At 44.0% G+C, this 27,638-nt stretch overlaps 1 protein-coding gene across 2 annotated transcripts in view; it reads right to left on the bottom strand.

Moving 5' to 3' along the window:
* Nucleotides 1-3,227: 3,227 nt before the first annotated feature.
* Nucleotides 3,228-27,638, bottom strand: part of POPDC1 (popeye domain cAMP effector 1) — a 235,102-nt gene continuing 210,691 nt past the window's right edge. For both annotated transcript variants that reach the window (XM_069726299.1, XM_069726298.1), the window contains one exon: nt 3,228-3,562. Coding sequence is in view for 1 of the 2 variants with exons in the window: in XM_069726298.1 (XP_069582399.1) it covers nt 3,447-3,562 (116 nt within the window). In the remaining variant the exon portion in view is untranslated. The remainder of the gene's footprint in view (nt 3,563-27,638) is intronic.

Here is a 27,638-nt window from a genome sequence, read left to right as displayed (position 1 = left end):
AACCCATCCCACAAAAAACAAGACCTCACATGACTCTGTGGACTCAAATATAGAAAAATTATAGCTCTCAAAATGTGGTAACGCAAAAAATATTTTTTGCAATAAAAAGCGTCTTTCAGTGTGTGACGGCTGCCAATCATAAAAATCCGCTAAAAAAACCAGCTATAAAAGTAAATCAAACCCCACTTCATCACCCCCTTAGTTAGGGAAAAATTAAAAAAATTTATTTATTTCCATTTTCCCATTAGGGTTAGGGCTAGGGTTAGGGCTAGGGTTAGGGCTAGGGTTGGGGCTAGGGTTGGGGCTAGGGTTATGGTTAGGGATAGGGTTAAGGCTACAGTTAGGGTTAAGGCTAAAGTTAGGGTTTGGATTACATTTGCGGTTGGGAATAGGGTTGGGATTAGGGTTAGGGGTGTGTCTGGGTTAGAGGTGTGGTTAGGGTTACCGTTGTAATTGGGGTTAGGGGTGTGTTTGGATTAGTTTTTCAGTTTTAATTGGGGGGTTTCCACTGTTTAGACACATCAGGGGCTCTCCAAACGCGACATGGCGTACGATCTCAATTCCAGCCAATTCTGCGTTGAAAAAGTAAAACAGTGCTCCTTCCCTTCCGAGCTCTCCCGTGTGCCCAAACAGGAGTTTACCCCAACATATGGGGTATCAGCGTACTCAGGACAAATTGGACAACAACTTTTGGGGTCCAATTTCTCCTGTTACCCTTGGAAAAATACAAAACTGGGGGATAAAAATTATTTTTGTGGGGAAAAAAGAAGATTTTTTATTTTCACGGCTCTGCGTTATAAACTGTAGTGAAACACTTGGGGGTTCAAAGTTCTCACAATACATCTAGATAAGTTCCCTGGGGGGTCTAGTTTCCAATATGGGGTCACTTGTGGGGGGTTTCTACTGTTTAGGTACATTAGGGGTTTTGCAAACGCAATGTGACGCCTGCAGACCATTCCATCTAAGTCTGTATTCCAAATGGCGCTCCTTCCCTTCCGGGCCCTCCCATGCGCCCAAACGGTGGTTCCCCCCCCCCACATATGGGGTATCAGCGCACTCAGAATAAATTGCACAACAACTTTTGGGGTCCAATTTCTCTTGTTACCTTCGGGAAAATACAAAACTGGGGGCTAAAAAATAATTTTTGTGGGAAAAAATTTTTGTTTTATTTTTACGGCTCTGCATTATAAACTTCTGTGAAGCTCTTGGTGGGTCAAAGTGCTCACCACACATCTAGATAAGTTCCTTAGTGGGTCTACTTTCCAAAATGGTGTCACTTGTGGGGGGTTTCAATGTTTAGGCACATCAGGGGCTCTCCAAACGCAACATGGCGTCCCATCTCAATTCCAGTCAATTTTGCATTGAAAAGTCAAATGGCACTCCTTCGCTTCCAAGCTCTGTCATGAGCCCAAACAGTGGTTTACCTCCACATATGGGGTATCGGCGTACTCAGGACAAATTGTACAACAAGCAACAAGGTTTGGGGTCTATTTTCTCCTGTAACCCTTGGTAAAATAAAACAAATTGGAGCTGAAGTAAATTTTTTGCGAAAAAAAGTTAAATGTTAATTTTTATTTAAACATTCCAAAAATTCCTGTGAAACACCTGAAGGGTTAATAAACTTCTTGAATGTGGTTTTGAGAACCTTGAGGGGTGCAGTTTTTAGAATGGTGTCACACTTGGGTATTTTCTATCATATAGACCCCTCAAAATGACTTCAAATGAGATGTGGTCCCTAAAATAAAATGGTGTTGTAAAAATGAGAAATTGCTGGTCAACTTTTAACCCTTATAACTCCCTAACAAAAAAAAATTTTGGTTCCAAAATTGTGCTGATGTAAAGTAGACATGTGGGAAATGTTACTTATAAAGTATTTTGTGTGACATATCTCTGTGATTTAATTGCATAAAAATTCAAAGTTGGAAAATTGCGAAATTTTCAAAATTTTCGCCATATTTCCGTTTTTTTCACAAATAAACGCAGGTAATATCAAAGAAATTTTACCACTACCATGAAGTACAATATGTCACAAGAAAACAATGTCAGAATCACCGGGATCCGTTGAAGCTTTCCAGAGTTATAACCTCATAAAGGGACAGTGGTCAGAATTGTAAAAATTGGCCCGGTCCATAACATGCAAACCACCCTTGGGGGTAAAGGGGTTAAAACCTAAATATCTGTCATTTCTATTCTGCTTAATATTCCATTACGTGTTACATGGATGCTGCACAAGGATGGCATACACATACTCACGGATGTCACACGAATGACAAACACGTACACGTTTTTTCCAGTACTGCAAATATCAGGATGTGTGAAGGAGGCCTTAGTTTGACTTGCCAGTAGGAGGCATGACCACTTAAAGTGCCCAGGGCAGCATGAACATCAAATATGGCCCTGCCAATAGGCTTTCAATGGTTATACTGTAAATTACAAACCAAAGCTTACTCACCCGCTCAGGTTCAGTGATGTTCCCAGTGATTATATTTACAAAGTGTAGTATAGAAAAAGAAAACAAAAAGCAGCACCAAAAGATGACAGAGGGTGCAAAAATCCTTCCATGTATATACCAAACCTCATGCTATTGTCCAGAAAGATGAAGGCAGCACTCCAGTAGAAAAAATAAGGGTATTTTATTGGCCCATGTGCGACGTTTCAGTCCAGAGTGTGGACCTTTCTCTAGAAACTACAAATTACAAATTCTCAAGAAACTACAAATTGTAGTAGATATATCACAGCTACAGCGCACATGACTGCTGCAACAATTAATTGGGTTCAGTAGCTTGTGCTGTCTACATTAGCAGAGTCGCTGAGCGATTTGCTGCAGTAGTCATTTGCAGTTTAGTCACAAAGGTACCACTACAGTCTGTAAAAAGTCACTACGATTGGAAAGTTGGCACCAGTGAGAAAACCTGTGAATGTTTAACCTTTTAAAATACCGTATTCTAATGTCCCTCAAAAATTACTATATAATTTGCGAAACAGCATAATGATAGCATAGGAAATAAGTAACTGATACCTCTGGGACCTAACATAAGGTTCTTGTTTTTTTTTTTTAATAGAATATTATAGTTTGCAGGTAAAATTGTCATTAGTATCTCAACACTTGTATTTCAGTATTGATGGTTTACTATTGTCATTCTTCTAAACACACATGTATCTGTACCTATTAATAAGATATACTGCTTGAACTTATTGCAGATGTGAAAAGCAGTGCAAATTAAAGGTATCTTGTGCTTTTCTTTTATTAACACTGAAACAAACAGACTTTAAATGCAATAGACATTCAAATGAAATAGTGAACTGTGTACAAAATAACAATTCTTGCATATATGATAAAGTGAAGATAATATTCAAATATATGAAAAAGAATCAAATGCATAATTTTAGAAGTCTTGTGGTTATTTACTCTCCAAGTTAAATTTCTTCTTTGGTCACTTGTGTGCTTATGGCAGCCTTTGGATTTTAGTTGCAAGTGGAAAGGCAGGCTCAAACACATCATCCTCAACGCCTTCTTCTATTGGCTTCATCTTGCTGGAACTTCTCATGCAGGGGGATTGACCTGCCAAGGTGATCAAACATAACATATTACTTTTTGTCACAATCTGACTGAGCTTTGGTATTGTGAATTTGGAGTTTTCCTCTTGTTAAACGATTGCTTGTTTTTCCACACTCCTGCAGATGAGCCTCCTTCTGTATTCCCTTTACACAAATAATAAGTCATTACGGTACTTCTTTTGTATTGTGATGTATTTCTAAAATGTATGTCCTTTTTCTTACATGTATTAAGTATATTTTGAGAAAAGAATATCAATTATGTATACTATAAAGGTTCAGATCTGGGTAAGTTTAAAGTGTTGGTTTTGCCCATAGGGTAAGCATTTAACCCATGGGCTCATCAGAATATACCAATAACCAGAACAAGTAACTTTTATTTAGCAAAAATTAAAAATCAAAATGAACTAGAACATATGCAGTGCCCAACCAGGCATAAATCAAAATTCTGACCGAGATATGGTGAGGTACAATGGCCAAATTCTTGTCCTTGAGGTAAGAACCCAATTACAATAACACAAGTACAGAATCTCACTCGCCCTATATTCTCTCAAAAGTCACACCTGCCTTACTATGAGGGTTGGCACCCTAATTTGAACACTGTGTGTTTAGCCCAGAAGCCCCTAATCTACACAGATATACGGTAACAATAGTGATGGGGTATCACATCCGACCAAATTCAAAAGCCAAACCAATTAACAATAGTATAGATTTATATATACAGGTAGTCTCTAAAGGAAAGATGTTGAAAACAGGGTTTAGAATGAGATCCTCAAACTTCAAATTTATATCAACACAATAGTCAATTCTAATTAACCCATTCAACAAATAAGCCCATATTCCAAACTAAGGCCTATATTCAAGTCCTTAATAATCAAGCAACTCAGCCAGAAAGATGAAAAGATAAAAATAATTAATAACCTTCATATGTCCAGGGGAGTGGTAAAGGTGGGCCCTAATATGTTGCTCACCCTTAGAAGTTAAGGCTAGTTTCACATTGCGTTAAAGCAGCTCATTCAACACATGCGTTAAACGGGCTGCGTTAACGCAAGTGCCGGTATGCCATCGCATTAGCGCAGATAGAGCTAGCAGATGCTCTATCTGCGCTAGCGGTGATGGACCCGGAAACGCTGCAGCCCGCGTCTGAGGGTCCATCACTCAATGACGGCGCATCCAAAATGGGCGTGCGCTAGCGATGCGCCCGAAATAGTGTTTAATGGCAGCGTTAACGGACTGCGTTACAACGCGTCATGTCGCGGTGTAACGCAGTCCGTCTAACGGACTGCTTAAACGTAATGTGAACCCAGCCTAACAGGTGTCCCCACCTTGCCACAGAGGTTGACACCTTAACTTGTACGCAATATGGCTCCCCCACTCACTGACAGCTGACCCTAACTAACCCTTAAAACGACATAATGTCGACATGTAGGTGCTTATAAGGGGGATGTATTGGGAAGTATGAAAGCAACTATGTGGCTATACTCAGTAGGGCCTGAGACACTTATGAGAGAAATTGATTAGCAGTCATATAAAAAAATAATAATTGGTCCATCCAAAGATAGAATCATGCAAAACAATTTCAAGACACATATGGATGTTATATTTGCAATTGATTGGCCTTTCAGATTAAATAGACTATCTTCCTATATACCACGGCAGAAGACTACCACTTATCTCTTTATATAAACATTTTGGGAAAGGAATATCAATTGTGCATAGTATAAAGGCTGAGATATGGAAAAAAGTTTAAAGTGTTAGTTTTGCCCATAGCGTAATCACTTAACTCACCCTTAAAGTTATACTTACCTGATGTCTATTGTTTTGTAGATTCTTGAGGGTTTTCATTTGGGTGATATCTTAAAAGGGGTTGTTTGGACTTATGCTACAAATCTTCAGTCACTGTATGTGACTGCAGACTTGTGAATCCTCACAGTCGTATACACTGTGAATTGTGGGAAATCACTAGTTCCAGGACCAGAAGTGTTGGGCACGTGACTGCAAGTATGTGATTTGCATATATGTGGTCAGGTGCTGACTAGATAGGCATGGTCTTGCTTAATGCAAGTGTATTGCGGGGGCCGTAGAATCCTCACAGCGAGGTGTGTGCAATGTGAGGATTCATAATTCTGTAGTTGTATAGAGTGACTGTATACTTGCAGCATAAGACTGTACAAGGGCCATTCTCAGGTCAGTACAGCTGGTACAAAAACTTGAATGAAAGTGTTTTGACACTGCCCCTGGCATTACATTGCTGTCTTACAAGACAAGATCACTTATATAAAACCCTGAGGAGGTCTAGTCCCACCCAATCCTCACAACAGGTGGCATAAATAGATCTTGGATACCTGAGTGCCTGACAGAGTGCACTGTGATCTTGGCTGTCAACACTCCTCTCCAGTCTCCACACCTCAGAGTAAGAGACTGATGGGCCGGGGCTGTGATTGCTGCAGTGTCATTGCACAGTACCTCAGGACCAGGGTTGCTGTAAGATTCACTGTAAACTATAATGATAATTTCATTCAAAATAATGTGTATAAGTTTCAGAAAATTCACAACTGTCTTAAATGTTTGTTTTTACAGACAAGGCAATTAAGTGCCCTATTTTAACGGACAGTCCTGAAATTTCTGGACAGTTGGCAACCCTGGCCTGTACTTCATTTGATAGTGGCATCATGACGGTTCCTAAAGCCTAGGTTTTTTAAGTTTTTTTAGTTAGAACATATGCTGCAGTGATATATGTGCTGTATGTTTGAGTAATTGTAAATGTGTAAAAGGATAGGGGCTTATTCATAAACTAGATGGTGGCCCGATTCGAACGCATCGGGTATTCTAGAACAGGGGTGTCAAACTGCATTCCTCGAGGGCTGCAAACAGGTCATGTTTTCAGGATTTCCTTGTACTGCACAGGTGATAATTTAATCACCAACTCATTATTTGTGTAGGTGATTAAATTATCACCTGTGCAGTACAAGGAAATCCTGAAAACAGGACCTGTTTGCAGCCCTCGAGGAATGCAGTTTGACACCCCTGTTCTAGAATATGCATGTCCACGTAGTATATTGCACAGTCCACGTAGTATATTGGCCAGCCACGTAGTATATTGCCCAACCACGTAGTATATTGCCCAGCTACGTAGTATATTGCCCAGTCACGTAGTATATTGCCCAGTCACGTAGTATATTGCCCAGTCACGTAGTATATTGCCCAGTGACGTAGTATATTGCCCAGCGACGTAGTATATTGCCCAGTGACGTAGTATTCAGCACAGAGCCACGTAGTATATTGCCCAGTCACGTAGTATATTGCCCAGCCACGTAGTATATTGCCCAGCCACGTAGTATATTGCCCAGCCACGTAGTATATTGCCCAGCCACATAGGTATATAACACTGCCCACGCAGTATTTAGCAGTGTGTGCACTATATTCCAGTTAAAAAAATAATTAAAATAAAAAATAGTTATATACTCACCCCTGGGATCCAGCGAAGCTGTGTGATGCGGCTGCCATCTTCCGTTCCCAAGATGCATTGCGAAATTACCCAGATGACTTAGCGGTCTCGATACGGAGTGCGTTACCCGTGGCATAACGCGGTCCGTTACCGCTGGCATTAACCCTGTGTGAGCGGTGACTGGAGGGGATTATGGAGCGGGCACTGACTGCGGGGAGTATGGAGCGGGCGCCGGGGACACTGACTGGGGGGAGTATGGAGTGGGGAGTATGGAGCGGGCGCCGGGGACACTGACTGCGGGGAGTATGGAGCGGAGCGCCGGGGACACTGACTGTGGGGAGCATGGAGCGGGGAGTATGCAGCGGAGCGCCGGGGACACTGACTGCGGGGAGTATGGAGCGGGCGACAGGGACACTGACTGCGGGGAGTATGGAGCGGGCGGCGGGCACTGTGACTGTAGGGGAGGGACTAATCGGACTGTGCCCGTCGCTGATTGGTCGCGGCAGCCACGACAGGCAGCTGCCGAGGCCAATCAGCGACGCGGGATTTCCGTTACGGAAGTTGAGGACAGAAAGATGGAAGTACCTCTTAGACAATTATATATATATAGATACATTTTTGGGATGAAGCTTTATTTAACCCCTTAATCCCATATGACGTACTATCCCGTCGAGGTGACCTGGGACTTAATTCCCAGTGACGGGATAATACGTCATATGCAATCGGCCGCGCTCACGGGGGGACTATCGCAGCTGACATCCGGCACTAGGTGCCAAGAGCGGTCACGGATCGTTCCTCGCACATTAACCCCCGAAACACTGCGATCAAACATGATTACAGCGTTCTGGGGGCATAGGGAAGCATAGCGCAGGGAGGAGGCTCCCTGCGGGCTTCCCTGAGACCATCGGTACAAGGCTCACCTTGTACCGAGCATCTCCTCCCTGCAGGCCCCAGATCCAAAATGGCCGCGAGGCTACTTCCGGGTCCTGCAAGGAGGTGGCTTACAAGCGCCTGCTCAGAGCAGGCGCTGGTAAGCCTGCAGCCCTGCTTGTCAGATCGCTGATCTGACACAGTGCTGTGCAAAGTGTCAGATCAGCGATCTGACCCTATAGTGTGATGTCCCCCCATGGGACAACGTTATAAAGTTAAAAAAAATTTTTTTTAGATGTGTAAAAAAAAAAAATTCCTAAATAAAAAAAATATATATATTGTTCCCATAAATACATTTCTTAATCTAAATAATAAAAAAAAAAAATAAAAGTACACATATTGCCGCGCCCGTAACGACCCCACTTATAAAATTGTCCCACTAGTTAACCCCTTCAGTGAACGCCATAAAAAAAAAAACGGGGCAAAAAACAACGCTTTATCATACCGCCGAACAAAAAGTGGAATAACACGATCAAAAAGACGGATATAAATAACCATGGTACCGCTGAAAACGTCATCTTGTCCCACAAAAAACGAGCGGCCATACAGCATCATCAGCGAAAAATAAAAAAGTTACAGTCCTCAGAATAAAGTGATGCAAAAATAATTATTTTTTCTATAAAATAGTTTTTATCGTATAAAAGCGCCAAAACATAAAAAAATGATATAAATGAGGTATCGTTGTAATCGTTCTGACCAGAAGAATAAAACTGCTTTATCAATTTTACCAAACGTGGAATGGTATAAACGCCCCCCCCCCCACCAAAAGACATTCATGAATAGCTGGTTTTTGGTCATTCTGCCTCACAAAAATCGGAATAAAAAGCGATCAAAAAATGTCACGTGCCCGAAAATGAAACCAATAAAAACATCAACTCGTCCTGCAAAAAACAAGACCTCACATGACTATGTGGACCAAAATATGGAAAAATTATAGCTCTCAAAATGTGGAGACGCACAAACGATTTTTTGCAATAAACAGCGTCTTTTAGTGTGTGACAGCTGCCAATCATAAAAATCCGTTATAATACCCGCTATAAATAGTAAAGCAAATCCCCCTTCATCACCCCCTTAGTTAAGGAAAAATAATAAAATTAAAAAAATGTATTTATTTCCATTTTCCCATTAGGGTTAGGGCTAGGGTTAAGGTTAGGGTCAGGTCTAGGGTTAGGGTTGGGGCTACAGTTAGGGTTGGGGCTAAAGTTAGGGTTAGGGCTGGGGCTAAAGTTAGGGTTGGGGCTAAAGTTAGGGTTAGGATTGGGTCTAAAGTTAGGGTTGGGGCTCCAGTTAGGGTTGGGGCTACAGTTATGGTTTGGATTACATTTACAGTTGGATTAGGGTTAGGGTTATGGTTGGGATTAGGGGTGTGGTTGGGGTTTGGATTAGGGTTAGGGGTGTGTTGGGGTTAGGGGTGTGTTTGGGTTAGGGTTTCAGTTAGAATTGGGGGTTTCCACTGTTTAGGCACATCAGGGCTCTATACGCGACATGGCTTCTGATCTAAATTCCAGCCAATTCTGCGTTGAAAAAGTAAAACAGTGCTCCTTCCCTTCCGAGCTCTCCCGTGTGCCCAAACAAGAGTTTACCCCAACATATGGGGTATCAGTGTACTCAGGACATATTAGACAACTTTTGGGGTCCAATTTCTCTTGTTACCCTTGGTAAAATAAAAATTTTGGGAGCTAAAAACATTTTTGTGGGGAAAAAATGATTTTTTATATTCACGGCTCTGCGTTATAAACTGTAGTGAAACACTTGGGGGTTCAAAGTTCTCACAACACATCTAGATAAGTTCCTTGGGGGGTCTAGTTTCCAATATGGGGTCACTTGTGGGGGGTTTCTACTCTTTAGGTACATTAGGGGTTCTGGAAACGCAATGTGACGCCTGCAGACCATTCCATCTAAGTCTGCATTCCAAACGGCGCTCCTTCCTTTCTGAGCTCTGCCATGCGCCCAAACGGTGGTTCCCCCACATATGGGGTATCAACGTACTCAGGACAAATAGGACAACAACTTATGTGGTCCAATTTCTCCTGTTACCCTTGGGAAAATACAAAACTGGGGGCTAAAAAACAATTTTTGTGGAAAAAAAAAGAATTTTTATTTTCACGGCTCTGCGTTATAAACTGTAGTGAAACACTTGGGGGTTCAAAGTGCTCACCACACATCTAGATAAGTTCCTTAGGGGGTCTACTTTCCAAAATGGTGTCACTTGCGGGGGGTTTCAATGTTTAGGCACATCAGTGGCTCTCCAAACTCAACATGGCTTCCCATCTCAATTCCAGTCAATTTTGCATTGAAAAGTCAAATCGTGCTCCTTCCCTTCCGAGCTGTGCCATGCGCCCAAACAGTGGTTTACCCCCACATATGGGGTATCTGTGTACTCAGGACAAATTGTACAACATCTTTTGGGGTCCATTTTCTCCTGTAACCCTTGGTAAAATAAAACAAATTGGAGCTGAAGTAAATTTTTTGTGAAAAAAAGTTAAATGTTCATTTTTTTTAAACATTCCAAAAATTCCTGTGAAACACTTGAAGGGTTAATAAACTTCTTGAAGGCGGTTTTGAGCAGTTTTTAGAATGGTATCACACTTGGTTATTTTCTATCACATAGACCCCTCAAAATTACTTCAAATGTGATGTGGTCCCTAAAAAAAATGGTGTTGTAAAAATGAGAAATTGCTGGTCAACTTTTAACCCTTATAACTCCCTAAGAAAAAAAAATTTTGGTTCCAAAATTGTGCTGATGTAGACATGTGGGAAATGTTACTTATTAAGTATTTTGTGTGACATACTGTATCTCTGTGATTTAAGGGCATACAAATTCAAAGTTGGAAAATTTCTAAATTTTCAAAATCTTCGCCAAACTTCCATTTTTTTCCACAAATAAATGCAGGTAATATCAAATAACTTTTACCACTATCATGAAGTACAATATGTCACAAGAAAACAATATCAGAATCATCAGGATCCGTTGAAGCGTTCCAGAGTTATAACCTCATTAAGGGACAGTGGTCAGAATTGTAAAAATTGGCCCGGTCATTAACGTGCAAACTACCCTTGGGTCTTAAGGGGTTAAAATACTTTGTGTGGGAGAGGTGGGACTTGTCTCTATATGTAGGATTAACTTGGCTATATATGCGATTTGTGGAGGAAGGGGACCTGACTATATAAGCTGTATGTGGGGGAGGGGTTACTCGGCTACGAGTAAGGAAGAGAAGATTTAACTAATATATATATATATATATATATATGTATATATATATATACTAGCTATTGAACCCGTTCTACGCCCTAGTGGCGAGCATTTATATTGGTATATGGTCTCCATCCTGTCATGTGCTGCTCCATCCTGCGTCCCCATCCTGTCATGTGCTGCACCCATCCTGCGTCCCCATCCTGTCATGTGCTGCACCCATCCTGCGTCCCCATCCTGTCATGTGCTGCTCCATCCTGCGTCCCCATCCTGTCATGTGCTGCACCCATCCTGCGTCCCCATCCTGTCATGTGCTGCACCTATCCTGCGCCCCCATCCTGTCATGTGCTGCACCCATCCTGCGTCCCCATCCTGTCATGTGCTGCACCCATCCTGCGCCCCCATCCTGTCATGTGCTGCACCCATCCTGCGTCCCCATCCTGTCATGTGCGGCACCCATCCTGCGTCCCCATCCTGTCATGTGCTGCACCCATCCTGCGTCCCCATCCTGTCATGTGCTGCACCCATCCTGCGTCCCCATCCTGTCATGTGCTGCACCCATCCTGCGCCCCCATCCTGTCATGTGCTGCACCCATCCTGCGCCCCCATCCTGTCATGTGCTGCACCCATCCTGCGTCCCCATCCTGGTATGTGCTGCACCCATCCTGCGTCCCCATCCTGTCATGTGCTGCACCCATCCTGCGTCCCCATCCTGGTATGTGCTGCACCCATCCTGCGTCCCCATCCTGTCATGTGCTGCACCCATCCTGCGTCCCCATCCTGTCATGTGCTGCACCCATCCTGCGTCCCCATCCTGTCATGTGCTGCACCCATCCTGCGTCCCCATCCTGTCATGTGCTGCACCCATCCTGCGCCCCCATCCTGTCATGTGCTGCACCCATCCTGCGTCCCCATCCTGTCATGTGCTGCACCCATCCTGCGTCCCCATCCTGTCATGTGCTGCACCCATCCTGCGTCCCCATCCTGGTATGTGCTGCACCCATCCTGCGTCCCCATCCTGTCATGTGCTGCACCCATCCTGCGTCCCCATCCTGGTATGTGCTGCACCCATCCTGCGTCCCCATCCTGTCATGTGCTGCACCCATCCTGCGCCCCCATCCTGTCATGTGCTGCACCCATCCTGCGTCCCCATCCTGGTATGTGCTGCACCCATCCTGCGTCCCCATCCTGTCATGTGCTGCACCCATCCTGCGTCCCCATCCTGTCATGTGCTGCTCCCATCCTGCGCCCCATCCTGTCATGTGCTGCTCCCATCCTGCGTGCCCATCCTGTCATGTGCTGCACTCATCCTGCGCCCCCATCCTGTCATGTGCTGCACCCATCCTGCGTCCCCATCCTGCGTCCCCATCCTGTCATGTGCTGCACCCATCCTGCGTCCCCATCCTGGTATGTGCTGTCCCCATCCTGTCATGTGCTGCACCCATCCTGCGTCCCCATCCTGTCATGTGCTGCACCCATCCTGCATCCCCATCCTGGTATGTGCTGCACCCATCCTGCGTCCCCATCCTGTCATGTGCTGCACCCATCCTGCGTCCCCATCCGTTCATGTGCTGCACCCATCCGGGGGCGTGAGCAGGCGGGGACACCGGCGCGCTGTGGGCGTCAGGTGCCGGTATCACCGCCAGCTCAGGCCCCCCAGCACTTACTATATTCACCTGTCCTGCGTTCCACCGCTGGGCGCCGCCATCTTCCCGGTCTCCTGGCTGACTGTTCAGTCAGAGGGCGGCGCCGGCGCGCATTAAGCGCGTCATCGCGCCGTCTGAACTGAAGGTCACAGGCCGAAGACCGGGAAGATGGCGGCGCTCAGCGGTGGAACGCAGGACAGGTGAATATGGCCGATACTTACCCTCCTGGCGGTCCCTGCTTCTTTGTTGGAGATCGCGGTGTGCGTTCAGTGTGAATGCATACCGCGATCTCCCGGGAGCGTCACTCTGTGAGGCCCAGACTGCGCCGGCGCTTGCGCCTGCGCAGTCTATAAAGGCTTCGGACAGAGTGACGCTCCCAGCGTTATATTATATATATATATATATATATATATATATATATATATATGGGCTTGGTTATATATGCCGCATGTGGAGGACAACTTAGCTATATATGCTTTGTGTGGGAGAGTAGGGACTGGCTACAGATTGCTATAAGTGGAGGAGGGTGGAGTTGGCTACGTATGCTATACTAGATGGTGGCCCGATTCTAACGCATCGGGTATTCTAGAATATGCTATGCATGTCCACGTAGTATATTGCACAGCCCACGTAGTATATTGCCCAACCACGTAGTAAATTGCCCAGCCACGTAGTATATTGCCCAGCTACGTAGTACATTGCCCAGTGACGTAGTATATTGCCCAGCCAAATAGAATATTGCCCAGTCACGTAGTATATTGCCGTGACATAGTATATTGCCCAACCACGTAGTATATTGCCCAGCGACGTAGTATATTGCCCAGTCACGTAGTATATTGCCCAGTCACGTAGTATATTGCCCAGCCACGTAGTATATTGCCCAGCCACGTAGTATATTGCCCAGCTACGTAGTATATTGCCCAGCGACGTAGTATATTGCCCAGTCACGTAGTATATTGCCCAGTCACGTACTATATTGCCGAGCCAAGTAGTATATTGCCCAGCCACATAGAATATTGCCCAGTCACGTAGTATATTGCCCAGTGACATAGTATATTGCCCAGTGACATAGTATATTGCCCAACCACGTAGTATATTGCCCAACCACGTAGTATATTGCCCAGCCACGCAGTATATTGCCCAGCCACGTAGTATATTGCCCAGCCACGTAGTATATTGCCCAGCTACGTAGTATATTGCCCAGCGACGTAGTATATTGCCCAGTCACGTAGTATATTGCCCAGTCACGTAGTATATTGCCCAGCCACGTAGTATATTGCCCAGTCACGTAGTATATTGCACAGCCACGTAGTATAGTGCCCAGCCACATATGTAACAGGTTAAAAAAGAATTAAAATAAAAAATAAACATATACTCACGTTCCGCGACCCCTTGTAGCCCTGGTGCTTGTGTGCGGTGCACGCGGCAGCTTCCGGTCCCAGGGTTGATATGAGCGCAGGACCTGTGATGATGTCGCGGTCACATGACCGTGACGTAATGGAAGGTCCTTCTCGCATAGCATCCTTGCCACCGGAACCTGCTGCTTGCACTGCCGAGGAGAGGGCGCACGTCAGAGGATGAGAATAACCTTTTTTTAATTATTATTATTATTTGTAACATTAGATCTTTTTACTATTGATGCTGCAGGGTTAATACCTGTGTTAATGGAGTGCGTTACACCGCGGCATAACACGGTCCATTAACGTTGTCATTAACCCTGTGTGAGGGCTGACTGGAGGGGAGTATGGAGCGGGCACTGAGTGGGTGCGGGGAGGAAGGAGCGGCCATTTTCCCGCCGGACTGTGCCCGTCGCTGATTGGTCGTGGCAATGGTCAAGGGCGTTTTGCCATGACCAATCAGCGACTTGGATTTCCATGACAGACAGAGGCCGCGACCAATGAATATCTGTGACAGAAAGACAGACAGAAAGACAGACAGACAGAAGTGACCCTTAGACAATTATATAGTAGATGGGGGGACGGCTACATGTTACATATGGAGGAGGGGAGCTTGGCTATATGCTATGTGTGGTGGAAGGGGATCTAAATATACAGTAATTAGGGAGGAGTGAATTGGCTATGTGTGGGGGAGAGGGGACTTTGCTATATATGATATGAGGGGAGATGGGGGCTTGGTTATATATGTCATATGTGGAGGCAGGAAACTTGGCTATTTATGCTATGTGTGGGAGAGTGGAGACTGCCTATATATGATATATGTTGGGGGTTAGGGGAGTTGACAATATACGTCATGGGTGGGGGAGGGAGACCTTGAAATATATGATATATGTTGGGGTATGGGGTACTTTACAATATATGCTATATATGGGGGAGGGTGGACTTGGCTGTATATGCTAGTTGTGAGCGAGGGGGACTGGTCTCTATATATGTCACATATATATTGGAGAGGGAAGACTAGTTTGTATATGCTATGTGTGGGTTAGGAGGACCTGGAAATATGTGGCCGAGGGGAGACTTGCCTATACATGCACTATATAGGGGAGGTTATTCTTGTCTATATATGGGCTATATTATGGTAGAAGAACTTGGCTATATATACGCTACAGTTGTGCTCAAAAGCTTACGGTACATACCCCGGCAGAATTTTTGCTTTCTTGGCCTTTTTCACAGAATATGAATGATAACACCAAAAGTTTTTCTCTAATCATGGTTAGTTAGAACCTTCACTTTGTTCTGCTGTAGCCAATGACAGGTCGACTTGGCCTTGTGTTTTGGATCGTTGTCATGTTGGAACATCGAAGTATGTCCCATGTGCAGCTTTTGGGCTCATGATTGCAAACTTGTCTTCAGCATTTGCTGATAACGTTCTGCATTCAACTTTCCTTCAACTTTGACCAAGTTTCCTGTGCCTTTGTAGCTCACACATCCCTAAAACATCATTGATCCACTTTACAGTAGGAATGGTGTTCCTTTCATCATAGGCCTTGTTGACCTCTTCCCAAATGTAACGTTTATGGTTGTGGCCAAAAAGTTCAATTTTGATCTCATCACTCCAAATTACCTTGTTCCAGAAGTTTTGAGGCTTGTCTTTGTGCTGTTTTGCATATTGTAGGTGAGATACTTTGTGGCATTTGCGCAGTAATGGCTTTCTTCTGCTGACTCGACAATGCAGCCCATTTTTGTTCAAGTGCCTCCTTATTGTGCATCTTGAAATGGCCACACCGCTAGTTTTCAGAGACTCCTGTATTTCAGCTGATGTTATTTATGGGTTTCTCTTTGCACCCCGAAAAATTTTCCTGGTAGTTGTGGATGACATTTTTGTTGGTCTACCTGTCCATGGTTTTGTTTTTACAGAGCCCCTGATTTTCCATTTGTTAATAGCAGTTTTCATGCTGATGATTGGCATTATCAATTCCTTGGATATCTTTTTGTATCCCTTTCCTGTTTTATACAGTTCAACTACCTTTTTCCATAGATCTGTTGACTATTCTTTTGATTTCCCCATGATTCACAATCCAGAAACAACAGTGGCTGGATGAAAGATGCAAGAGTCTGTCTGGATTCCAGAAACTCACTCAGCTTTTATGCACACACACTTATTACAAGCAAACAGGTTAGTCAAAGGTGAGGATGTTATCTTTAGTAGCCATTCAAACCCATTTGTGTCAACTTCTGTGCATGTTATCAGGCCAAAATCACTTGGGTATGTTAACTTTTGATCAGGGTCATTTGGATGTTTTGAGTTGTCATTATGATTTAAAAAGAGAACACAGTAGTTTGACAATAAATGGCTTCACCCAACCACTAACCATGAGTGGAGAAAAAGTTTTGGCGTTATCATTCATACCATGGCTTTCCTGACCTGAACTAAAGTCTCATAAGTTGTCGAGTTCTAGTCAAGGCACGGTGGAATTGCCACTTGTTAACCCCTTCCCGACCCATGACGCCACGTAGGCGTCATGAAAGTCGGTGCCAATCCGACCCATGACGCCTATGTGGCGTCATGGAAAGATCGCGTCCCTGCAGATCGGGTGAAAGGGTTAACTCCCATTTCACCCGATCTGCAGGGACAGGGGGAGTGGTAGTTTAGCCCAGGGGGGGCGGCTTCACCCCCTCGTGGCTACGATCGCTCTGATTGGCTGTTGAAAGTGAAACTGCCAATCAGAGCGATTTGTAATATTTCACCTATTATAACTGGTGAAATATTACAATCCAGCCATGGCCGATGCTGAAATATCATCGGCCATGGCTGGAAATACTAATGTGCCCCCACCCCACCCCTCCGATCGCCCCCCCAGCCCCCCGATCTGGCCGGTACACTGCTCCGGCTTCCCTCCGTCCAGTGCTCCGCTCCCCCCCGTGCTCTTGTCCGCTCCCCCCGTGCTCCAATTACCCCCCCTGCACTCCGATCCACCCCCCCGGTGCTCCGTTCCACCCCCCCCGTGCTCCATTCCAGCCCCCCCGTGCTCCGTTCCACGCCCCCCGTGCTCCGTTCCACCCCTCCCGCGCTCCGATTCCCCCCCCCGTGCTCCGATCCCCCCCCCCCCGTGGTCCCCCCCACCCCATCATACTTACCGATCCAGCCGGGGTCCCGTCCGTCTTCTCACTGGGCGCCGCCATCTTCCAAAATGGCGGGCGCATGCGCAGTGCGCCCGCCGAATCTGCCGGCCGGCAGATTCGTTCCAAAGTGCATTTTGATCACTGAGATAGATTATATCTCAGTGATCAAAATAAAAAAAATAATAAATGACCCCCACCCCCCCCCTTTGTCACCCCCATAGGTAGGGACAATAAAAAATAAAGAATTTTTTTTTTTCCACTAATGTTAGAATAGGGTTAGGGGTAGGGTTAGGGGTAGGGTTAGGGGTAGGGTTAGGGCTAGGGTTAGGGGTAGGGTTAGGGCTAGGGTTTCGGTATGTGCACACGTATTCTGGTCCTCTGCGGATTTTTCCGCTGCGGATTTGATAAATCCGCAGTGCTAAACCGCTGCGGATTTATGGCGGATTTACCGCGTTTTTTTCTGCGCATTTCACTGCGGTTTTACAACTGCGATTTTCTATTGGAGCAGTTGTAAAACCGCTGCGGAATCCGCACAAAGAAGTGACATGCTGCGGAATGTAAACCGCTGCGTTTCCGTGCAGTTTTTCCGCAGCATGTGTACAGCGATTTTTGTTTCCCGTAGGTTTACATTGAACTGTAAACTCATGGGAAACTGCTGCGGATCCGCAGCGTTTTCCGCAGCGTGTGCACATACCTTTAGAATTAGGCTATGTGCACACTGTGCGGATTTGGCTGCGGATTGGCCGCTGCGGATTCGCAGCAGCATTCCATCAGGTTTACAGTACCATGTAAACATATGAAAAACCAAATCCGCTGTGCCCATGGTGCGGAAAATACCGCGCGGAAACGCTGCGTTGTATTTTCCGCAGCATGTCAATTCTTTGTGCGGATTCCGCAGCGTTTTACACCTGTTCCTCAATAGGAATCCGCAGGTGAAATCCGCACAAAAAACACTGGAAATCCGCGGAAAATCCGCAGGTAAAACGCAGTGCCTTTTACCCGCAGATTTTCTCAAAAATGGTGCGGAAATATCTCACACGAATCCGCAACGTGGGCACATAGCCTTAGGGTTAGGGTTGGAATTAGGGTTGTGGTTAGGGTTGTGATTAGGGTTATGGCTACAGTTGGGATTAGGGTTAGGGGTGTGGGGGGGTTAGTGTTGGAGTTAGAATTGAGGGGTTACCACTGTTTAGGCACATCAGGGGTCTCCAAACGCAACATGGCGCCACCATTGATTCCAGCCAATCTCGTATTCAAAAAGTCAAATGGTGCTCCCTCACTTCCGAGCCCTGACGTGTGCCCAAACAGTGGTTTACCCCCACATATGGGGTACCAGCATACTCAGGACAAACTGCGCAACAATTACTGGGGTCCAATTTCTCCTGTTACCCTTGTGAATCTAAAAAAATGCTTGCTAAAACATCATTTTTGAGGAAAGAAAAATGATTTTTTATTTTCACGGCTCTGCGTTGTAAACGTCTGTGAAGCACTTGGGGGTTCAAAGTGCTCACCACATATCTAGAGAAGTTCCTTGGGGGGTCTAGTTTCTAAAATGGGGTCACTTGTGGGGGTTTCTACTGTTTAGGCACACCAGGGGCTCTGCAAACGCAACGTGACACCCGCAGACCATTCCATCAAAGTCTGCATTTCAAAAGTCACTACTTCCCTTCTGAGCCCCGACGTGTGCCCAAACAGTGGTTTACCCCCACTCATGGGGTATCAGTGTACTCAGGAGAAACTGGACAACAACGTTTGGGGTCCAATTTCTCCTGTAACCCTTGGGAAAATAAAAAATTCTGGGCTAAATAATTATTTTTGAGGAAAGAAAACATATTTATTATTTTCACGGCTCTGCATTATAAACTTCTATGAAGCACTTGGGGGTTCAAAGTGCTCACCACACATCTAGATAAGTTCCTTTCGGGGTCTAGTTTCCAAAATGGGGTCACTTGTGGGGGGTTTCTACTGTTTAGGCACATCAGGGGCTCTGCAAACACAACGTGACGCCCGCAGAGCATTCCATCAAAGTCTGCATTTCAAAACGTCACTACTTCAATTCCAAGCCCCGGCATGTGCCCAAACAGTAGTTTACCCCCACATATGGGGTATCACCGTACTCAGGAGAAACTGGACAACAAATATTGGGGTCAAATTTCTCCTGTTACCCTTGGGAAAATGAAAAAATTCTGGGCTAAATAATTATTTTTGAGGAAAGAAAACGTATTTATTATTTTCACGACTCTGCATTATAAACTTCTATGAAGCACTTGGGGGCTCAAAGTGCTCACCACACATCTAGATAAGTTCCTTTGGGGGTTTAGTTTCCAAAATGGGGTCACTTGTGGGGGGTTTCTACTGTTAAGCCACATCAGGGGCTCTGCAAACGCAACGTGACGCCCACAGAGCATTCCATCAAAGTCTGCATTTCAAAACGTCACTACTTCACTTCCGAGCCCCGACATGTGCCCAAACAGTGATTTACCCCCACATATGGGGTATCAGCGTACTCAGGAGAAACTGGACAACAACTTTTGGGGTCAAATTTCTCCTGTTACCCTTGGGAAAATAAAAAATTGCAGGCTAAAAGATCATTTTTGAGAACATATTTTTTTTTTTTATTTTCATGGCTCTGCGTTATAAACTTCTGTGAAGCACTTGGGGGTTCAAAGTCCTCACCACACATCTAGATTAGTTCCTTTGGGGGTCTAGTTTCCAAAATGGGGTCATTTCTGGGGGATCTCCAATGTTTAGGCACACAGGGGCTCTCCAAACGTGACATGGTGTCCGCTAATGATTGGAGCTAATTTTCCATTTAAAAAGCCAAATGGCGTGCCATCCCTTCCGAGCCCTGCCGTGCGCCCAAACAGTGGTTTACCCCCACATATGGGGTATCAGCGTACTCAGGACAAACTGGACAACAATATTTGGGGTCCAATTTCTCCTATTATCCTTGGCAAAATAGGAAATTCCAGGCTAAAAAATAATTTTTGAGGAAAGAAAAATTATTTCTTATTTTCATGGCTCTGCGTTATAAACTTCTGTGAAGCACCTGGGGGTTTAAAGTGCTCAATATGCATCTAGATAAGTTCCTTGGGGGGTCTAGTTTCCAAAATGGGGTCACTTGTGGGGGAGCTCCAATGTTTAGGCACACAGGGGCTCTCCAAACGCGAAATGGTGTCCGCTAACAATTGGAGCTAATTTTCCATTCAAAAAGTCAAATGGCGCGCCTTCCCTTCCGAGCCCTGCCGAGTGCCCAAACAGTGGTTTACCCCCACATATGAGGTATCGACGTACTCGGGAGAAATTGCCCAACAAATTTTATGATCCATTTTATCCTACTGCCCATGTGAAAATGAAAAAATTGAGGCGAAAAGAATTTTTTTGTGAAAAAAAAAGTACTTTTTCATTTTTACAGATCAATTTGTGAAGCACCTGAGGGTTTAAAGTGCTCACTAGGCATCTAAATAAGTTCCTTGGGGGGTCTAGTTTCCAAAATGGGGTCACTTGTGGGGGAGCGCCAATGTTTAGGCACACAGGAGCCATCCAAACGCGACATGGTGTCCGCTAACGATGGAAATAATTTTTCATTCAAAAAGTCAAATGGCGCTCCTTCCCTTCCGAGCCTTACCATGTGCCCAAACAGTGGTTTACCCCCACATGTGAGGTATTGGTGTACTCTGGAGAAATTGCCCAACACATTTTAGGATCCATTTTATCCTGTTGCCCATGTAAAAATGAAAAAATTTAGGCTAAAAGAATTTTTTTGTGAAAAAAAAGTACTTTTTCATTTTTACGGATCAATTTGTGAAGCAACTGGGGGTTCAAAGTGCTCACTATGCATCTAGATAAGTTCCTTGGGGCGTCTAGTTTCCAAAATGGGGTCACTTGTGGGGGAGCTCCAATTTTTAGGCACACGGGGGCTCTCCAAACGTGACATGGTGTCCGCTAAAGAGTGGAGCCAATTTTTAATTCAAAAAGTCAAATGGCGCTCCTTCCCTTCCAAGCCCTGCCGTGCGCCCAAACAGTGGTTTACCCCCACATATGAGGTATCAGCGTACTCAGGACAAATTGGACAACAACTTTCGTGGTTCAGTTTCTCCTTTTACCATTGGGAAAATAAAAAAATTGTTGCTAAAAGATAATTTTTGTGACTAAAAAGTTAAATGTTCATTTTTTCCTTCCATGTTGCTTCTGCTGCTGTGAAGCACCTGAAGGGTTAATAAACTTCTTGAATGTGGTTTTGAGTACCTTGAGGGGTGCAGTTTTTAGAATGGTGTCACTTTTGGGTATTTTCAGCCATATAGACCCCTCAAACTGACTTCAAATGTGAGGTGGTCCCTAAAAAAAATGGTTTTGTAAATTTCGTTGTAAAAATGACAAATCGCTGGTCAAATTTTAACCCTTATAACTTCCTAACAAAAAAAAATTTTGTTTCCAAAATTGTGCTGATGTAAAGTAAACATGTGGGAAATGTTATTTATTAACTATTTTGTGTCACATATCTCTCTGGTTTAACAGAATAAAAATTCAAAATGTGAAAATTGCGAAATTTTCAAAATTTTCGCCAAATTTCCGTTTTTATCACAAATAAACGCAGAATTTATTGACCTAAATTTACCACTAACATGAAGCCCAATATGTCACGAAAAAACAATCTCAGAACCGCTAGGATCCGTTGAAGCGTTCCTGAGTTATAACCTCATAAAGGGACACTGGTCAGAATTGCAAAAAACGGCAAGGTCTTTAAGGTCAAAATAGGCTGGGTCATGAAGGGGTTAAATGATAGAGACTTGACAACAATGCTAGAATAGTAGTATTAGGGTGACTTAAGCAGTAACAGTAATGTTTCACTATCAGGCATGGTTGCAGGGGACCCTGACCATTGAACTGAACAGGGCCTAAAATTTTCAAATGGCATTCGCGCTGACAAAAAAATTGTAAAGGCTGCAGCTCGCATGTGACATGAGTCATGTCATTCTCCTGGAACAGCGGCACTACCATAATTTCAGGAGGTAGTAGTCAACCTGTTTTATTGAATAGATATTAAAGTGATACAATATAATAAGTAATACAATATGAAACATTTTGACTTCATGATGATATCAATAAACAGTGCATATTGCAGTCAGGCAATTTCTAGATTACTGTTGCACAAAAAGGAATCCAGATTATATAAGAACCCTAACGGCTAAGTCAATATACCATTAATTCTGCCTTATTCTGGATATCAATATGTAAATTAAAGTCAATAATGGTAATAGAATGTTATAAAGTAAGTTTCCACAAGTAATACGTTTACTGTGTTTTTATTGTTGTATGTTTTTCAAGTTGAGTTTTATGCCTAGTCCACTATGTGTGAGCTTCTTAGTCATATCTAAATATGTTTTTCTTAGTAACTTCTCACATTTTATTAAATTATTTTGTATCAGCATTATCTGAGAACAGATAAAGGTAATATACTATAGAAAAATACTCATAAAATTGGGTTTCCCTCAAACCTACTAAAATAACCTCTTCAATTAATTTACATACAGTACAGACCAAAAGTTTGGACACACCTTCTTAAAGATTTTTATGGATTTTCATGACTGTGAAAATTGTACATTCACACCTGAAGGCATCAAAGCTATGAATTAACACATGTTGAATTATATACTTAACAAAAAAGTGTGAAACAACTGAAATTATGTCTTATATTCTAGGTTCTTTAAAGTAGCCACCTTTTGCTTTGATGACTGCTTTGCACACTCTTGGCATTCTCTTGATGAGCTTCAAGAGGTAGTAACTGGGAATGGTTTTCACTTCACAGGTGTGCCCTGTCAGGTTTAATAAGTGGGATTTCTTGCCTTATAAATAAGTTGTGTTGTGCAGAAGTCTGGTGGACACACAGCGGATAGTCCTATTGAATAGACAGTTAGAATTTGTATTATGGCAAGAAAAAAGCAGCTAAGTAAAGAAAAACGAGTGGCCATCATTACTTTAAGAAATGAAGGTCAGTCAGTCTGAAAAATTGGGAAAACTTTGAAAGTGCAGTGGCAAAAACCATCAAGCGCTACAAAGAAACTGGCTCACAGGAGGACCGCACCAGGAAAGAAAGACCAAGAGCAAGTTTTTTTGGTTTTTTTTTTTTTAAGTCCTGGGTCACCATGCATACAGGGGGGGAATTATGAGCCATGCATACAGGGATGGAATTATGAGCCATGCATACAGGAGGGGGTGGTGGTGGAATATGAGCCATGCATACAGGAGGTGGGGGGGGGAATTATGAGCCATGCATACAGGAGGGGGGGATTATGAGCCATGCATACAGGAGGGGGGGAATTATGAGCCATGCATACAGGAGGGGGGATATGAGCCATCATACAGGAGGGGGGGAATATGGAATATGAGCCATGCATACAGGAAGGGGGGGAATATGAGCCATGCATACAGGAGGAGGGGGGGGGGGATATGAGCCATGCATATGGGATGGGAGGGAGATGAGCCAAGCATACAAGATGGGAGGGGGGCATTATACAGTATTGAGCATCATGTGGGGTCATTATACAGTATAGAGCATCATGTGTGGCCAATGGCCATTATACAGTATTGAGCATCATGTGTGGCCATTATACAGTATGGAGCATCATGTGTGGCCATTATACAGTATAGAGCATCATGTGTGGCCATTATACAGTATGGAGCATCATGTGTGGCCATTATACAGTATGGAGCACCATGTGTGGCCAATGGCCATTATACAGTATTGAGCATCATGTGGGGCCATTATACAGTATTGAACATCTTGTGGGGTCATTATCCCCTTCATGACCATGGGATTTTTCGTTTTTCCATGTTCGTTTTTCACTCCCCTCCTTCCCAGAGCCATAACTTTTTTATTTTTCCGTCAATTTGGCCATGTGAGGGCTTATTTTTTTGCGGGACGAGTTGTACTTTTGAACAACATCATTGGTTTTAGCATGTTGTGTACTAAAAAACGGGAAAAAAATTCCAAGTGCGGTGAAATTGCAAAAAAAGTGCAATCCCACACTTGTTTTTTGTTTGGCTTTTTTGTTAGGTTCACTAAATGTTAAAACTGACCTGACATTATGATTCTCCAGGTCAGTACGAGTTCATAGACACCTAACATGACTAGGTTATTTTTTACCTAAGTGGTGAAACAAAATTCCAAACTTTGCTAAAAAAAAAAAAAATGCGCCACTTTCCGATACTCGTAGTGTCTCCATTTTTCATGGTCTGGGGTCGGTTGAGGGCTTATTTTTTGCGTGCCGAGATGACGTTTTTAATGATAGCATTTTGGTGCAGATACGTTCTTTTGATCGCCCGTTATTGCATTTTAATGCAATGTCGTGGCGACCAAAAAAACGTAATTCTGGCGTTTCGAATTTTTTTATCGCTACGCTGTTTAGCGATTAGGTTAATGCTTTTTTTAATTGATAGATCGGGCGATTCTGAGCGCGGCGATACCAAATATGTGTAGATTTGATTTTTTTTTAATTGATTTATTTTGATTGGGGCGAAAGGGGGGTGATTTCAACTTTTATATTTTTTTTATTTTTTTCACATTTTTTTTTACTTTTTTTTTTTACTTTTGCCATGCTTCAATAGCCTCCATGGGAGGCTAGAAGCTGGCACAGCACGATCGCCTCTGCTACATAGCAGCGATCTGCTGTTCGCTGCTATGTAGCAGAATTGCAGGTGTGCTGTGAGCGCCGACCACAGGGTGGCGCTCACAGCTACCGGCGATCAGTAACCATAGAGGTCTCAAGGACCTCTATGGTTACAATGGAGAAGCATCGCCGACCTCCGATCATGTGACGAGGGTCGGCGACGACTTCATTTCCGGCCGCCCGGCTGGATGCGGTAGTTAAATGCCGCTGTCTGCGTTTGACAGCGGCATTTAACTAGTTAATAGGCGCGGGCAGATCGCGATTCTGCTCGCGCCTATTACGGGCACATGTCAGCTGTTCAAAACAGCTGACATGTCCCGGCTTTGGTGCGGGCTCACCGACGGAGCCCGCATCAAAGCGGGGCTTCTGACCTCGGACGTACTATCGCGTCCGAGGTCAGAAAGGGGTTATACAGTATGGAGCATCATGTGTGGCCAATGGCCATTATACAGTATTGAGCGTCATGTATAGCCATTATACAGTATGGAGCATCATGTGTGGCCATTATACAGTATAGAGCATCATGTGTGGCCATTATACAGTATGGAGCATCATGTGTGGCCATTATACAGTATGGAGCACCATGTGTGGCCAATGGCCATTATACAGTATTGAGCATCATGTGTGGCCATTATACAGTATGGAGCATCATGTGTGGCCATTATACAGTATGGAACATCATGTGTGGCCATTTTACAGTAAGGAGCATCATGTGTGGCCATTATACAGTATGGAGCATCATGTGTGGCCAATGGCCATTATACAGTATGGAGCATCATGTGTGGCCCTTATACAGTATTGAGCATCATGTGTGGCCATTATATAGTATGGAACATCATATGTGGCCATTATACAGTATGGAACATCATGTGTGGCCATTATACAGTATGGAGCATCATGTGTGGCCATTATACAGTATGGAGCATCATGTGTGGCCATTATACAGTATGGAGCACTGTGTGGCCATATTTATCTTTGTTTATAATTATTGTATATGAAACAGTGTGATCAGCAGTGCTAAATGGGTGTGGTTGGGACGTGGATATGGGTGTGACTAGTTGTGAAATGGGTGTGGTTAGAGGCGTTGCCTAAAATTTGCCACAGCGCACATAGTGCGCCGCAAACTTTATACCTCTTTCCCTTCTTCAAAAGTTGGGAGGTATGGTACCACATTTGCCAGATCACGGCAAGTGCCACAAATCCCATGGGGAATGAATGAGGGTTGCCGTAAATGATCCGTTACGCAGCAGATGCAGAAAAACTGCCCGATCTGCTGCAAAAGGCTACTTTCACATCAGCGATTCTTGCCAAAGTCTATGCCGAAAGTGTCATACTCACCAATGGAGGAGGCAGCACTAAAAGTGCCTAGGGCAGCAGAAACTCTAAATACGGCCCTGACCAGCATGGCTATCACAGCATCTTGCATCGGAATGCTATTCCATCCGGTTTGCGTTTAGTTGGACCATCATTTATTTTTCAACAGGACAATGACCCCAAACACACCTCCAGGCTATATAAGGGCTATTTGACCAAGAAGGAGAGTGATGGGATGCTACGCCAGATGACCTGGCCTCCGCAGTCACCAGACCTGAACCCAATCGAGAAGATGGTTTGGGGTGAGCTGGACCGCAAAGTAAAGGCAAAAGGGCCAACAAGTGCTAAGCATCTCTGGGAACTCCTTCAAGATTGTTGGAAGACTATTTCCGGTGACTACCTCTTGAAGCTCATCAAGAGAATGCCAAGAGTGTGCAAAGCAGTCATCAAATCAAAATATTAATAGAATATAAGACACTAGCTGAAGAGCCCGGCGTTGCCTGGGCATAGTAAATATCTGTGGTTAGTTATAGCACCTCACTTCTCTTATTTTCCCATCACGCCTCTCATTTTCCCAATCACATCTTTCATTTTCCCCCTCACATCTCTCATTTTCTCCCTCACACCTCTCATTTTCTCCCTCACTCCTCTCATTCCCCCCTAACACTTGTCATTTCAACCTCACATGTGTCATTTTCTGATCACTCCACTATTTTTCCTCACTTCTCTCATTTTGCACTCACACCTTTTCATTTTCACCTCACACCTCTCATTTTCACCTCATCACCTCAGTATATACATGTTTGTCATCTCCCTTATATATAGTATACATCTGTATGTCATCTCCTGTATATAGTATATACCTGTATGTCATCTCCCCTGTATATAGTATATACCTGCTGTGTGTCATCTCCCCTATATATAGTATATACCTGAATGTCATCTCCTTCTATATATAGTATATACCTGTATGTCATCTCCTCCTGTATATAGTATATACCTGTGTGTCATCTCCCCTGTATATAGTATATATCTGAGTGTCATCTCCTCCTGCATATAGTATATACCTGCATGTCATCTTCTATATATAGCATATACCTGTATGTCATCTCCTCCTGTATATAGTATATACCTGTGTGTCATCTCCCCTGTATACAGTATATATCTGAGTGTCATCTCCTCCTGCATATAGCATATACCTGTATGTCATCTCCTCCTGTATATAGTATATACCTGTATGTCATCTCCTCCTGTATATATATGTACCTATATGTCATCTCCTCCTCTATATAGTATATACCTGTGTGTCATCTCTCCTGTATATAGTATATATCTGTGTGTCATCTCCCCTGTATATAGTAT

Source organism: Ranitomeya imitator, chromosome 5 (genome assembly GCF_032444005.1).
Source record: "Ranitomeya imitator isolate aRanImi1 chromosome 5, aRanImi1.pri, whole genome shotgun sequence".
Taxonomy (NCBI): domain Eukaryota; kingdom Metazoa; phylum Chordata; class Amphibia; order Anura; family Dendrobatidae; genus Ranitomeya; species Ranitomeya imitator.
This window is presented reverse-complemented; position numbering and strand designations above follow the sequence as displayed.